Source organism: Peromyscus leucopus, chromosome X (genome assembly GCF_004664715.2).
Source record: "Peromyscus leucopus breed LL Stock chromosome X, UCI_PerLeu_2.1, whole genome shotgun sequence".
NCBI classification, from domain to species: Eukaryota; Metazoa; Chordata; class Mammalia; order Rodentia; family Cricetidae; genus Peromyscus; species Peromyscus leucopus.
In genome coordinates, this window is record NC_051083.1 from 80,904,084 (window position 1) to 80,920,465 (window position 16,382).

At 35.2% G+C, this 16,382-nt stretch overlaps 1 protein-coding gene across 1 annotated transcript; it reads right to left on the minus strand.

Moving 5' to 3' along the window:
* Positions 1-9,739: 9,739 nt before the first annotated feature.
* Positions 9,740-15,922, minus strand: LOC114685246 (vigilin-like). The gene is made up of 2 exons (XM_037199135.1): positions 15,848-15,922; positions 9,740-11,920 (listed from the first exon to the last, which is right to left on the minus strand). The coding sequence occupies exon 2, from the start codon at positions 11,820-11,822 to the stop codon at positions 9,786-9,788; it is 2,037 nt and encodes a 678-aa protein (XP_037055030.1). The 5' UTR covers positions 11,823-11,920; positions 15,848-15,922; the 3' UTR covers positions 9,740-9,785.
* Between the last annotated feature and the right edge of the window lie 460 nt (positions 15,923-16,382).

The window sequence follows — 16,382 nt, forward strand, 5'->3', positions numbered from 1 at the left end:
CTGGAGTTCAGTTGAAGAGAGGGAGGAGGGCTTATAAGAGCAAGGTGGGACAAGATCATGGTGGGAAAAAACACATAGACAGCTGACCTAAGCTCGTAGAAGCCCACAGACTCTGGACTGACAGCTAGGGATACTGCATGGGACCTCACTAGGCCCCTTGAATGAGGGTGACAGATGGGTGGCTTGATTTATTTGTGAGTCCCCTGGCCATCAGACCAGGACTCATCCAGAGCACATGAACTGCCTTTTTTAGAGGCTATTCCCTATGGTGCCATGCCTTACTCAGCCTTGATGCAGGGGTGGGGACTTGGGTTTGCCCCAACTTGGTATGCCAGCCTATGCTGAATAACCAAGGGAGGCCTTACTCCCTATAAGGAGTGGGTGGGGGTGGGATAGCTGGGGGAGAAGGGGAGGGACAGAGAACAGTGGGCAGTATGTAAAATGAAAAAAAAAAAAAACAAGCAAACCTTAAAAAAAGAAATAAGCTTAAATGTTAAAATAATTTTATATCATTGAAGAAAGATATGTGAAGAAGCTATCAGAAGATGGAAAGATCTCTGTGCTCACAGGTCAGCAGGATTCATATAGTAAAAATTACCATCTCACCAAAAGCATTTGACAGATTCAGTGCAATCATCATCAAAATTCCAACATAATTCTTTATAGACCTTGAAAAGACAATTCTCAGCTTCATATGGAAACACAAAAATGTAAGATATGTAAAAAACAATATTGAATAATAACACATCTACTGGAGGTATTGCCATATGTAAACTCCAATTGTACTACAAGGCTATAGTAATAAAAACATCATGATGTTGGAATAAAAACAGACACATTGTTCAATGGAATTGAAGACCCAGACGTAAATCCACAAACCTAAGGACACCTGATTTTTGAAAAAGAAGCCAGAAATAAACACTGGAAATAAGACCGCATCCTTGAGAAATGCTGCTGGCCAAACTGAGTGGCTGTATGTAGAAGAATGCAAATAGGTACTTATCACCCTGCACAAAACTCAATTACAAATCATTCAAAGACCTTAACATTATACCAGATACATTGACTCTAATAGAAAAGAAAGTGTGGAATAGTCTTGAACTCATGGGCACAGGAAACATCTTTGTGAACAGAACATTGATAGCACAGACACTAAGAAGAATTAATAACTGTGACCTCACAAAACTGGGACGCTTCTGCATGGCAAAGGACAGCATCATTTGTACAAGCAGGCTAGCAAATTGGAAAATTTTTTACCAACTAAACATTCAGTAGAGGGCTAATATCTAAAATATATAAAGAATTAAAAAATGGAACACCAGGAAAATAACCCAATTAAAAAATGGGATATTGATATAAACAGATTATTCTCAAAAGCAGCAATACAAATGATCAAGGAGCCCTTAAAGTAATTCTCAGAAACTTTAGTTCTCAGAGAAATGCAAATCAAAACTACTTTGAGATTTCCTCTTATACCAGTCAGAATGAGCAAGATCAAGAAAACAAATGATAGTCCATTCTGGTGAGAATATGGAGTAAGGAGAGCACTCATCTATTGCTGCTGGTACTGAAAACTTGTTCAGACACTATGGAAATCAGTGTGGTAGTTTCTTGGGAGTCTGGGAATAGGTATACCTCAAGGTCCTGCTATACCACTCTTGGACATGTATCCAAAGTGCCCTCCATCATTTTAAAAAAACAGTTGTTCAACCATGTTCATTACTTCTCTATTCATAATACCCCCAAATTGAAAAAGGCTAGATGTCTGTCAATGTATGAACAGATAAAGAAAATGTGCTAATTTACACAATGGAATATTACAGCACTAAAAATGAAATCATTAAATGTTTAGGTAAATAGATAGAACTAGAAAAAAATCCTGAGTAATCAAGACCCAGAAAGACAAATATGGTATGAATTCACACGTATGTTGACATTAGCTGTTAAGTCATTGATAAGCAAGCTACAATACTTAAAACACAGGTTAGTTGTAGAGTAAGGGACTAGAGGCAAGAGCTAGAGCATTCTAGAAGGGGAAACTGACAGTTATGGATGGACAGAATGATTAAACAGTGAGGGATATGAAAGAAGGGGTTGAGGAAGAAAACATGGAGTGTGTGTGATAGGTAAACTAAGGACCATCTGAATGGTTGTATGGAAACATAATACAGTGGAAGTTTCCTAAAATATATACACATATGAAGGTGATATAAATGGAATTAGCACATAATAGGGAAATAGAAAACCAGATGGACATCTCATATTACTAAAGGAAGCCTAAAATTCTGAGACTGGGTTATATATAATCAAGATAATCAAGATATTGTATAAAGGGTCACATAGGAATCCCCAAACAATCTAGGCTATTGCCAAGGCTATTGGTGGTTCTCTACAAATTGATGGTAAGACTCTATTGCTGAAGATAACATATACAAAACTCATTGAACATGGAGAAGTTAAACAGGTCACTACTTAGAAACTTCACCCCTAGAACTAATGCTCACAGTACTTGAAGGTTGTTTGCACCCTACCAAAGATGAAAGGTAAATGCCAACCCAGTTACAAAGCCTTCTACCTATAATGGTGATCTGCATGCAAGATACAGCAATGAAATAGTGGTACAAAGTTTGTGAAACTAATCAACCAATACATAATTGGATTTAAGGCCCACTCAAATCCATCCCTGACATTGCTTCTGTGGCCAGGAACCTAAGACTAGACAGGCTTGGGATCTAGGAGAAAATCAAATAGTACTCTTCTCCCAAGGAACATAGCAATAAAATGTCTAATGACTTTTTGCTATACTCATTGATTAGTGCCTTGCTTGGCCATCATTAGAGAAGCTGCCTCCTGAAGTAGATGAGAATAACACAAAGATCCAAAGCTAGACAAGGTACAGAGAGTGAGAGACCTTGGACTTCTGCTTCCTAAATGGATATCTTTATCAATACCCTCATTCCATGGCTTAGTGAACCCCACAGAAAATGTAGAAAGATTGTTTAACCAGAGAATGGAGAACACCAAGGAAACAAGGCCTTCTGAACACAGCAGCACCAATCAATACACATATGTACTCACAGAGACTGTGGCTTCTTGCACAGGGTCTGTATGGGTCTGCTCAAGTGTGGTTCCAGTGCTGGGAGAAGTGGACACATGGCTCCATCCATAACCCAGAAGCTATTTATTTGAACACTTGCAAATTAAAAATGAATTTTCTCCAAAGGAGTCTCCCTGGGGAAATAAACCACTCTTAAGACTAGACTCTATTCCTGGCAATAGTTGGCCAATACAAAATGCTATTTTATTTTACTTTTTGGAGGTTTTTTTAAAAAAAACTTTTATTTTCTTCCTTTCATTCCCTTACTTTATAGTATACATTTTGCTTATGCATAATGCTTCCTGATTTTGTGGGTTTTAGGGGATTTCTGTGCTTGCCAATGTGTGTGCCTTTGAGTCCATATGTGTTTCTTGTGCTTTTTGTTTGGCTTTGTGTTGTTTTGTTTGTTTCATCCTATTCATGTTTATTTGTGTTTATTGTATCTTATTTGTTCTTTTCTTTAGATGCTTATTTATTCTCTAATGAGAGAAAGCAGTAAAGGTTGTGAAACTAGGTGAGTAGGAAGGTGGATCTGAGAAGATTTGGGGGATAGCTAATCATAATCAAAATATATTGTTTGAAAAAAATCTATTTTCAATTAAAAATTTGAAAAAAAAAGTATTTTCTCCTTAACATTCCAGTACTCATGAGCACCTGTTAAATTCTGGCTCTAGCAGAAAGTGCCAAGTTTCTGCCAGAGATGCCCAAAGAATAGGTGGCCTGCCAATCTTGACATCAAATTAATAAAATCTAATGACCAAATTGTCAAGTAAACACTAAAATATTTAAATTAATTCACTTCAAGGAAGAAAATTGGAGCTGCATATTATAGTAAGTCTTCTTCAGAGAAGACTGTAGCCTTGGAAATGTCTGTATTATCTCTAAAACCCACCTCTTTGTTCTGTGGTCTAGGTTATATCACATAGGCACAGTACATTCAGTAAACAGAGATAGTGAATTGGAATGTAGTCATTTGTTTGGTAACTCTGAAATATAGTATGCTCAATGAGTTCTCAATGGGCTTCCATGTATATTAGAGTTATTGCTGGCTGTGTTGGTATGAAAGCTCAGAAAGTGGCAAACTGCCATTCAGGCTCTAGAAGGCTATTTTGTGTCTGTCCCTTTAACTCTCATACACAAAGGAGGTAGCAGCCTGGTCATCAAACAGCCACTGTAAGATAATGTCAAAAATTTCTGGGTAAGAACAGAATTGAAAGCTTCTCTTTTTAAAATCTTTCATCACATTTAACTGATGGGAATTTGCCTTTTCATTTCCTTGCTTGGTGATTTCCCATTCCGTGCTGTGGGCTTGTAAGGTTTGCACACACCCAGTCAGTCCCCTTTGATCCTAGAACAATGATTATTAGGTTGAAAACTCATGGGTGGAAATTGTGACTATTGCAACACTCACAGTATACATACTGTTCAAGAGGATTGTGAACACCTGGAGTTATGGCTGGAACAATTCAGGAAGGATGGTATGGGGGAACATTTTCTCATGCTTCTGGTGGGTTGGTGGATTTCTTTTTTGTCACATTGCTCCAGTGGCTCCTTGCAAGCATGGCTTCTACATAACATATAACTCAGGAAGTTTATGTGTCATGTATGCCTTTCAGAGGGAAACATACCAGTGTGTTACATCATAAACTATTTGCCTCTATTTCGCTTTCAGAAATCGGGCCATGACCACCCAGTCAGCCCATTGACAGCCCTCAGTGATAGTAGGGGTAGTCAGTGTGGCAAGTGTATGATAGGGTGTTTGAAACCAAGCTCTCCCCTTACAAACGTGCAGGATAAGTTTACGGTCATAATTCAGCACCTGCTTTGGGGATGCTCCTTGTCAGCTATCCTAAACCAGAACAAATTATGTGTAGTACTTCCTGCCAGCCACTGAATATCTATAGAAGTCTTAAAGTGCCTTTTTTTCCTAGGCATTTCTCTGAAAGTACTTTCTTCATAAACCTCCACACCCTCATGTTCTGTACATGTAAGATAATTTCCTATTCTTACATTTTAAGCTATCTGTGTTGAAGCCTTTTGTCCAGGTTTTTTAAGGGATTGCACTCTCTCTTCCTCCTTCCCTCAACCCCCATGGTACCTCTGATATGACGATCTGTATTTCATAGTTGTATTACAAATTCAAAGTCTGATCATGGTGGCCCCATATCTGTTTTGTCTAATAATGGTCATTATGAAAGATAACCAGCCCCAGCTTCCTAATCCTCAGGGGTAGAGAGATACCTGTGTTTTGCATTTCCTCTTCTTTCTGAGCTCATGAATTAAGAAGCAAAAACTATAGACATTTCAAGCTGGGCAGCTGAAGGTGGAGCAAGGCTGAGGATTCCTTTTGGGATTTTGTGGTAAAGTGATTGGACATGCTCTGGGATTACTGTGACTTTGATTCCTTTGCCTTCACAATGTGAATGTTTCTCAGTTGTCTAATGAGTCAAAGTCTAGCCAGTTTGATGATTTTCACTGGCCTTGATCATTAAACAGGCAATAATTTAATGTGTCTGTGAGTAGAACCAATCAGGAAATTTATAGTCCATTCTGTAGCTGATGATAGAGAATTTGGACTTTTAACTCAAAAAGCCATTAAGATTTGATTTTGGATTTATTATTTTTTTTCTTAAGTTGATTTTATGTGTATAGGTGTTTTGCCTAAATGTATGTTTGGCATGTCATTTATGTGCAGTACCTGTGAAGACCAGAAGAGGATATCAGATCCACTGGAAGTGAACTTTGGGTCATTGTGTGTTTGGTGCAGAGAACAAACCCTCGTCCTTTGTAAGAACAGCAAGTGCTCTTAATCACTAAACCACCCTTCTAGCCTGTGAATTTGTTTTTTTTTTTTTTAACATATTACAGACTTTTGACTTTTGTCTTACTTCCTTGCAGTTTAGTTTGTCTTTGGAATGTTTCCTTTGTTTAGTTTTATTGATATTATATTTTAAATAGTATTAGATATTGATTCAACACTGAAATATAATGCATCAAAGGAAAATTTATATATTTTAATAAATACTACATAAATAATTATTTTTCCGTGTGTGTGTGTGTGTGTGTGTGTGTGTGTGTGTGTGTGTGTGTTTGTGTGTGTTATAAGTGTGTGCATGTGAAGGCCTGAGGTTCATGTCAGGAATTGTAATCTCTGTTCTGCTTCATGCATTATGATAAGGTGTCTCAATCAAACTCAGAGCTCACAAATATGGCTAGTTTTGCTGATTACTGTGCTCTAGGAATCCCCATCTCTCCATTTCTTAGGCTTAAATTACAGACAGGACACCGTGCCCACCAGCATTTATATATATATATATATACATGTATATATATATACATATATATATACATACATGCTTGCACGGGAAGTACTTTAACTGCTGAGCCATTCCCCAAGCTCCTTAATAGATATTTAAAGTCAAAATATATGGAGCTTCAAAATGAATTTAGCAATTAGTAAAATTTTAAGGATGTCTAAATAATTTTATCAGCCTGAAGAGATAGCAAAGTTAGTAAAGCCCTTATTGTGCAACTGTGAAGACCTGAGTTCAATCTGTAGAACTAATGTTACAATGCTAGGCATAGTGACACATGCTTATAACACCGATAATGGGGAGGCAGGTACATGCAGGTCCTTGAGACTTGTTGACCACCTGCCCTAGACTAATCAGTGAGAACTAGGCCAGTAAGAGAAACTGTCACAAAGCACATGTGGACAAAACCTGAGGAATAACATCCAAGTTTGTCCTCTCATCCTGCACATATAAGTGCATACACATGAACCTACACACATATGGCGTGCACCTGTGTATAAATACACTGAAAAAAATTCGGAAAACACTTTATCTCACATGTGTTTACAAAGTGCTGCGGAGTTCTGGAGAAATAACCCAAAGGAAATTTAAAATATTTTGACATGAACTCAGGCTGATTTCTAGAAAGTGAATCCATTTATATGACTCTATGCATTACTCCATTTTTATTCCTTCTGTTCTCTCCAATAACTGCCCTTTATCAAGACTGGATACCAAGCCCTCTCTACCATATCTATCCCTCTTTTGTAAAAGACCTACCTCTTCCCAGAATACCCTCCCTGCTCATACATAATCCTTAAACCACTCTTGACAGCTGCATCCTCCCCAAGCCAACACAAAAGCAGGAAGACAATCCCAGCCTGCATGCCAGGTATTAAAAGGTTTTAGGGCTCATCTGTTGCCTCTTGGCTCATTTTCTTCTTTCACTACTGAAAACAAAGACTACTGTTGAAAGTTACACATTTATTTTAACCTCCTAACACACAGCTAGCTTTTTCCCTAAGTTTATGGCTTGGGATGATTATAATAGCTGCTTGTAAAAGATAGTAAAGAGGTTCTTTTACTGAAGCCAAACTCACCTTGAGTGGAGAGCACAGAGAGATAATTGCTCAGAGAAATTGTACACTGAAGAAGAACAGTTCACAACATCTGAACTTGATAAATGATAGTGAAATGCCACTAGGGGATTACTCTTTAACTCTTGTGAGCTCAAGAGTTAAGAAAGAAAAAAGCTTGACAGAGGTTTATTTTTCAATTTTTGGTCATCTCAATAATTTTTTATTGCTATTATGTTGATGAAATTACAGCATAACTTAATATTCCATTTTGTGCCAGATATTTTATCAAATAGCTTGGCTGAAAACTGTTGCTGGAAAAGAGTTTGAAATTATATACTATATCTAAATTACATATTAAAGTGGTGAATTATTTATTTAACGCTGAAATAAGTTCAATTTGAACAATTTATACACCATATAGGGCTATAAATTACAGTGCTTCAAATAATCACTTGTTAATTATGAGTGCTATACTGAAGTGAAACAAAAATATCTGCTATGTTTATCATAACCTTTCCTAAATTATCTCAGAATGACTGGAAGAATAATGGCTAAGCTTCATAGGTTAGAATTAAATGCTAGGTTATATGTTGGTAATTGTTAAAGTTATAAGGGCAGTAGTACAAAATCAATATTAATATCCAGTAGGCGAGGCTAAAAGCAACATATATTTATTGTTGCTATTAGGAACTCCTTGTGGATGTAAAGGCTCATAAAAATTGAAAATTCACATTTGCAGTCAGGCATAGTGGCACATGACTATCATTCCAACATGAGGGAAGTTGAAGTAAGAAAATCAGGAGCTTAAAGCAGGTATTGACAACATGAAACTTTGTCTCAAAAATGAATTATAAAATTTAAAAAGAAAAAAATGATGTTACCTTGTAACAGTATTCCTCCCCAAATTGCTATCCATTCCTATTTTTGTCAGATAGTACCTTGGCAGGATGATATAAGTGAGAGTGTCATAATTTGTACCTTAGTAAACAAAGAATGTATTAGAAATGCTAGAACAAAACCAAAATAAAATAAAATATAAAGATATTAAATTCTGTGTGGTGCTAGACATCCACTTACAGTATTTTGGAAAAACCATATACAGGTGTACATAAGACTGAGATAACCTAAGTTCTACTCAACATCTTTGCTAAGCAACAACCTCCCATTCTTTCCCCTATAAGCAATGATCTTGGGTTAAACATCTGTGGGAGGATTGAAAAAAAGCTCAGTGGGACTGCTGGCATATAGCTTTGGTACAGGTACAATATAGAACACACCTGAGCCAGCTTTAAGGCTTCAAAGTAGAGCTGTTCTGGAGTTTGGTATGCATGCATTATGCTGACCACTCCGTGGATTAAAGGTACTCCTGATAAAATAACAAGACTTGGGCAATTAGCTCAATAGAAATAGGTAAATACTAGAGAATATGGATTTGGAAGTCAGACATCAGCTATAGCTGTAGCAATAACCCTTTTAGTAATGACTGACAGTAAAAAATAAATGAACAAAAGAAAACAATCAAACAAACTTGACACAATTAATATAGAATTTACCAGTCCTAAGAGTTCACTGGAAGGAAGATGAAAACAATCTGTTCTTGGGTTCAATTTTTTTTTCAAGGAAGATTTCTAAAGGATGTGTCTAGATTACTAAAACAAAATCATAAAATTCTCAAGTCCCTCAATGATAGGACCATAATCTGAAAAAAACAACTCCATTAACACAATCTGATGGCCTTTAGCATTCGTGGTCCTCTAGATTACTACTGGTATACTGTATTTGATGTGCAACTACTGCAAAAGCACATCAACACCTAGTAAACTAACCACAACTTGTGTTTCCTCCTATGTTGTAAGCCATGACTTGTGTGAACAAGGCACTTTCCCATTATGAAAGTTAATTAGAAGAAACAGAAAAAAATTTGATTGCACTTTTGTGAAGCAAAGGGGATATGACTTAGTAAAGATATAGCAGTAACTTTCTTGTGACACAGTAAAAGTGAGAAATGACATACTAATATACCACGAAAGTTAGAAAGCTTGTGTTAATGGACTAAACAGAATATGTGTAAAAGTGTCAGGATCTAGTCCTGAGTGGAAATCATAACTAAGTTGCTGCTACATATTACAAGCATTCAGGCCCAAATCCCTCATTTTCACTGCAACACTAGGTAGTGTCTAAGCAGTGTAATGATGGCAAAGATGTCAGAATTGTATCAGTCATTCAATAGCTACGTCAATTTTATAATAAAATTTGACAGCAGTCTCAGATAATCAATTTGGGACAATTTCCATTTATTTGTTTTAACCCTCGTTATTATGGTCTCCAAGGATGAGGTTTAGGAGACACTTGATGTTTCAGTTTGGGAAAATCTTCAGAATTGTCCACATGTGGAGGATGTGGGGTGGATTTTGCATGATGAAGAGTATTTCTTTTCCTAAAACTCTTAGGTGTTTTTGCAGCTATGCAGCCAGAACCACCACGCTTAACATGCTCCAGTGGAGGTTCATTCTTTCCAACAGACAGGAAATGTTTCTCAAGAGCCAAGATATAGTCAATTGCATCTTGTACATTACCGGATGATCCACTCACAATGATGCTAGAATTAGTGCAGATTCCTTTTGAAGGTACACGGATGTCTACTTGGAATTTTTCCATGATTCTATGGATGGATTGTCCACCAAATCCAATAATATTGGAACAAACCTGATGGTTCAGTGGGATTTCTTTGGAAACTGTTTTTTCAATCTTACGGAGCAGTTTCATTATTGCATCTCGAGCTTTTAGGATGTTGTCTTTAGAACCCGAAATGGTAATTTGATCTTGCATTGGATTTCTTATTTTATTTGAAAAATGAACAGTGACATTATATTCTGTGCAAATCTGGGAAATAAGTATACCTTTATTACCAAAGATCTTGGAATGATATTTGGGATCTAAACTGAATGTTTGCCTAAAATTTCTTAATGTCCGGTTTTCTATTTCCATTTGTAAAGCTTTTACTTGTTTTTGTAATTTCATCTTGGCTTGTTCTACATTTGCTTCAAGGCCCATAATGGATATGATATGAAAATTTCCTCCGGGTTGTGATACCTGAACATGAACTTCAAATTCCTTTATTAGCTTGCGTAACCCACTTCCTTTGTGCCCAATGATATATGGATGTAGGTGAAAAGGTACTTGGACTTTAGCGGTGACAGGAACAAGAGACTCCAGAGCTTGGGTGGCTGCCGTGCTACTATTTTCTGCTTTGTCTGAAAGAGACATGGTGTCACTTTTGTTTGGAGAAGTCGAAGCAGATACTTTAGTGATATTTTCTCCTTTTTCTTTCCCATTTTCCTGAACTTCTAGATGTGTGTTTGTAGTTGGTTTTTCTGAGTCTGGAAATTTGATTTGAACCTTACAATCTCTTGCAATTTGTTGAATTCTAGAGCATATTGGCCCCATGAGAAAAGGATGGAATTTGGGGGGAATAACACACCGTGTTGTGACTTCGGAACGCAAGGGCTCAAATATCTCTTGAATATGTTTCTTTGCTGCTTCAACACAAGCTTTTGCTCCTTTTATTGTGACTTTTGTACTCTGTTTTCCTGCATATGAAAAGGTAATAAACACACCACCATATTCCTTAATTATTTCTCGTAAAAGCTGTCCCCTTTGCATGATAAAGTAATTGTGGAATTTGGGATTTATCAGTATGCTATCCTCCACCACATTCTCCAGATCTTTCAGTAAAACCTCTACCTCTTTTTGCACATCTTTTACAGCCTCTTCTGTTCCTATGATGGTTACTGATTCTTGATCCTTGTTCTTAAAGGTAGGGAAAATGATGCGTGCCCCTGTCTTTTCACAGATCTTATGAAGATTTCCACCATTTTCACTCATAAGAAAATGGTGATATTTTGACTTTACAGGGACAGCCACGGAGTAACTCTTGGCTTGCTCTTCTTCTGCAAGTTGTAGAAGTTTGTTCCTAGTCCTTTCAACATTTTTTGCAGGGCCTCTAATAATGACTTTTTGAAGGCCCAATTTACTACTTGGAAAATGAATATAGACTTTGCCACATTCTTCCATGATTGAACTAATCAAAGACTCTTTAGAATCAGATAGGGATTTGTGTAGACTAGGAGGAACAGAAATTTCCACTTCAGAAACTTTGGCTATGTTTTTATGCATCGAGAGAATCCAGTTATGAGTTAGTTCACGGTTTTCTGGCTTTCTAACAATGACATTATTCTCTAACTTGGAACTTGATGTAAAGTTAACCCTTCCTCTTGAATTTAGATTGGTAGCATGGTTTTCCCTTTGCAAAGGCCTATTTGGATATAGAATGTATTGTCTTTTGGAAGTCATTGTTGATTTTGAAGTATATGCAATCCAGATGATTTGCAGATTATTCAGCAGCAGCCCCAAGACTAAAAAACTGCTTGTAGTTGTCTTCTAGCATATTACTGTATGAGAAGAATAAACACTTTAAAGGCAATTTGTTTCAAAAATAATTGATAGACAATAAAATAATTAATTCATTTTCCTGAGAATATATTAGAGTTTCACCGATTTACCTATCCTTATATGAGCACAAGGTAAATTCAAATTATACGGACTGTATGAAAACAACCACAACATTTTCAAAAGAAAGTTCATTATTTTAAGTAATCTTATGACATTCATAAACAACTCTTATTCTTCCAAACCCAGAATCATTGTTTTTCACCAGTACCAGCTGTTGTTTCCTAATTATTATTGCAAAAATATATTTATCTAATCTCTAAAGATACTGCATTTAACAGTGCTTGCTATTTTCAATAAAAATTTTAAAAATATATATCTTAGAATAGCAAGTAGCTGTCTGAGTCATCAAATAAAAAGACATGGAACCATTATGGGGACTAAATTGGAAAGGTGATATTGGGGGAAATGGGAGGAGATAAGAGTATAACAAGGAGAGAATAAAATAAAACAATTTTCACATTTTTGAAAAATTACCATGAAACCTATAATGTATAATTAGTATATACTGATAAAAGTATAAAAAAAATCACACATTCCATGTGTTCAATTTATGGGATTTTAGTAAATTTAGAGTTTACAAAAAATATCTTAATTCAACTACAGAAGGTTCCCATCACTTACATGGGTCCCCCATGCTCATTTATAAAATGATCTGCACAAAAACCTCAGTTACTTGTTTGAGTACTGTTTTGAGATCCACATTTGTTGAGATATAATGTATATTCTTCTTTTAATTCTAAAAAACACACCATTTCTGTTTAGAGCCCCTTAAAGATTGTTTTGACTGACATTCTTTCTTGGGTCCACCTCCTCTAGTAGGAGTCTACATATTAAGTTATTAACGCATACTTCTTTGAACTCATTCTATCCACAGTATTCTTTCCGTATGCAATATAATTTAGACTCATAATTTGGAATACCACTGAAATAGCTGCTAATCACTCCTCAAATATACAATGCTATCTCCTAGCTTCAGTGTTTATCTAACCATAAGCCACCTTAGTATCATCAAATGAATACCTCATAGTCCTTTGAAACTTATTCCATCTGTTTATCTATTAATATCCAGGTTTTATTGTTTAAACTATATTTGATTTTTGTTTGTTTGTGTTTCCAAGACAGGGTTTCTCTGTATAACAACTCTGGCTGCCCTGGAACTCACTTTTTAGAAGAGGCTTGCCTCAAACTCACAGATATCCACCTGCTTCTGCCTCTTGAGTGCTTGGATTAATGGCATGCACTTCCACAGCCTAGATTGAACTGTACTGGAATTTTATAAATACATACTGATTTTCCTAAAGCTTGCCAAGTATTTAATGCCATTTTTAATTTCATTTCTGCATTTCTATTATGGTATTAATAAGTACTGACTGAAATGCTATACCTCCTCTCTCGCATTTTTTTCTAATTTACCATGCTGTTGTTAAACTAGTCCATCTCTTGCTTGGTCCTTGTCTAATATGTATTTGTCTTTTGGGCCCCAAACACATATACACGCCTATATAAACTTTCTTTTTCTACTTAACATCTCCTTTTTTTACTTCTAAGGTAGTAACATCTACACTTTCTCCTTTATTTCTTTATAGAAACTTGTTTTTATATTCATGTGTCTAAAGAAATACCTAAGTTATTCTTATTATATAGCTATTTAATCAGAAACAAATTGTAAAATATTATTCTTAACTGAATTTTGTATACTTTTATCACTTATTACATATAATTCCTAAATAGGTGTATGCACTTACACTTATCTTAAGTTTTATAAGTAGCAAAATGATAAAATAGCAGAATATTGACCATTTACTAAGTGTTTCTATATCAACTATATCAGAAATGAATGTAGGTATAAAGATAGACAATTTGCTACAGGAACAGTGTATTTACATCACCCCCTCTTTTCCCTACTCCATCTAACCTCATGCCTTCCACTTCCTCTCAAATTCATGATCTCTTAATTTTTATTGTTACACAAACAAACACACAGACACATGCACACATATACACAAGCACACACACACACACACACACACACAGCTCATTTATCATTGCTCATATCATATGTATGCATTTAGGGCTGCACTACAGCATATAGTTGAAAGTCAACTATTATAAAGTGTAGTCTTTAATCTTTCAAATCATATTTAAATCTTTTTTTAAGGTTTATTTATTTATTATGTATACAGTGTTCTGTCTGCATGTATCCCTGAAGGCCAGAAGAGGGCACCAGATCTTATTACAGATGGTTGTGAGCCACCATGTGGTTGCTGGGAATTGAACTCAGGACCTTTGGAAGAGCAGTCAGTGCTCTTAACCGCTGAGCCATCTCTCCAGCCCCCTCATATTTAAATCTTAATTGCAACATCACCTTCTAACAGAGCTCATCACTGGATGGATTAACTGCATAACTTTCTGTTTGATATTTTGTTCTTTTCTCTATCATCTATATTATTATTTTTAAGTGACAATTCTACTCTATCATTGACTCCTATTGTCAGCTTCCCCTGCCAGGCATCTTTATGTCAAACATGTTGTCTGTCCATTGTGTACTTGCATTGCCTAGTAGGACTTGTGTCATATTTTAGGTGTTAAAAACCTCCCTTTTTTGAATAACATTAAAATGATAATCAAAAGATCAATGGAAAAAACTTACAACATATTATGTTGAATACAAAATGGTACTGAAAATCAATCAGAATACATAGTCAGAAAATAAATGCTAGATGTGAAAGAGATAAATGTGCATATTGAATTAAGGATAAATCATTTTTTTAATTTTGAGAAAAGTATAAGTATCTATGACATTATTCTACTCATGATAAAAGAAAGTAATAAAGGTTTTAACAATATTAAGTGTTGAATAGCACAATTCTTAGTCTCAGTTACTGGGGATTTATATTGATACTAATTGACACTAGTCTGGAAATTTTACTAATCAGTGAACCAATCCTTATATGGACTGGAATGAGCAAATAAGGGATTAAGCTAATATAAATGTCAAGTGGCAGAATCAGATTTTAAATAACTTGATAAATATATAACAACTTTCTAAACTCTTTACCTGAGAGTTTAAAAATACTGTCTGTAACTTGGGTGATCAAATGCAAAGCCTTGTGCACACTGGCATGCAATAGCCCTAGACCTTAGTGGTAAATATCACTAAGCCAATATGCTAGACCTTAGTGCCAAATTTCTAAGAAGAGAAATACATGTCTAATTGTATCAAGAAACATTTATCTAGATGCTCATGCTAAAAATAGTTTTATAATAAAATGTACTTCAAAATGCTATATTCATCTTTTTACTGAAAATGTGATAATAGAAGATAAATTAACATGCCAATATAAGGAGGTATCAATAATCAAAATATTGAGTAAAAGGATTTATAATTTTATAGCATGGTATTTCTACTTATAGTGAAAATCACATTTAAAAATTAAACAAGATAACACATTGTTAATAGTTGGTGTTTATATTTATACACAGATGTAGTAAAACTATATTTGTAGAAGGAAATATTAAATGAATGTGTTTGAGATTAGAAAAGTATGTGATTTCTTCAATACATTAGTTTATAAAAAATATTGTTAGAATTTTCAAGATAAAACTTTAAAAAAGCAAATACAAACAGATGAAATGACTGTGGTTCATGTATTTTAGTGTATATAACTACACACACACACATATACATGTGCAAGATAATCAAAATATTGATATATATTTATAGCAGAATGTCAACTCTACTAATAGTTAAAATTACATTTAACTGCTAATCCGTGTCACACATTGTCAATATGTGGTGTTTGTGTTTTGTACACAAATATGTGTACTTGTATATGTATATAAATATATATAATAAAAAGACTTACCAAATTATAGATGATTTTCTTACAAATTTTCTAACCTGCATCAAGTCTCCTTTGTAAATGGTTTTTGAGACTCTGTATACAAGAAGAAAGACTTAGGTAAACTTCATGTCACACAGAGTAACACAAACTTATTCTTAATTTTAAATTCATTTTTTCTCTTATTGAAAATAGTTTTGTTTCACACAATATATCCTGATTATAGTTTCTCCTCATTCTACTCCTCCTAATTCCTTCTCACCTTCCCTCCCATAAGAGCATTTTATCATTTGGTATGTGTGTGTTATTGTTGTTTATATTAAAATTTATTTACTTAAAAATTATATGTATGGGTAAATTGTCAATATGTGTGTCAGTGTGCCATGTGCATGTAGTCCCCATAGAGGTAAAAAGAGGATTTTGGATACTTAATCTGGAATTACAGATGGTCTTCAGCTACCATGTTAACTGAACCCGAGTTTTCTGTAAGACGAACCAGTGCTCTTAACCACAGAGCTATCTCTCCAGCCCAAATGATTGTACTTCATAAAAGAATTTC

Coding starts and splice junctions, on each gene's coding strand:
- LOC114685246 (XM_037199135.1), bottom strand. CDS start 11,822: ATGACTTCCAAAAGACAATACATTCTATATCCAAATAGGCCTTTGCAA.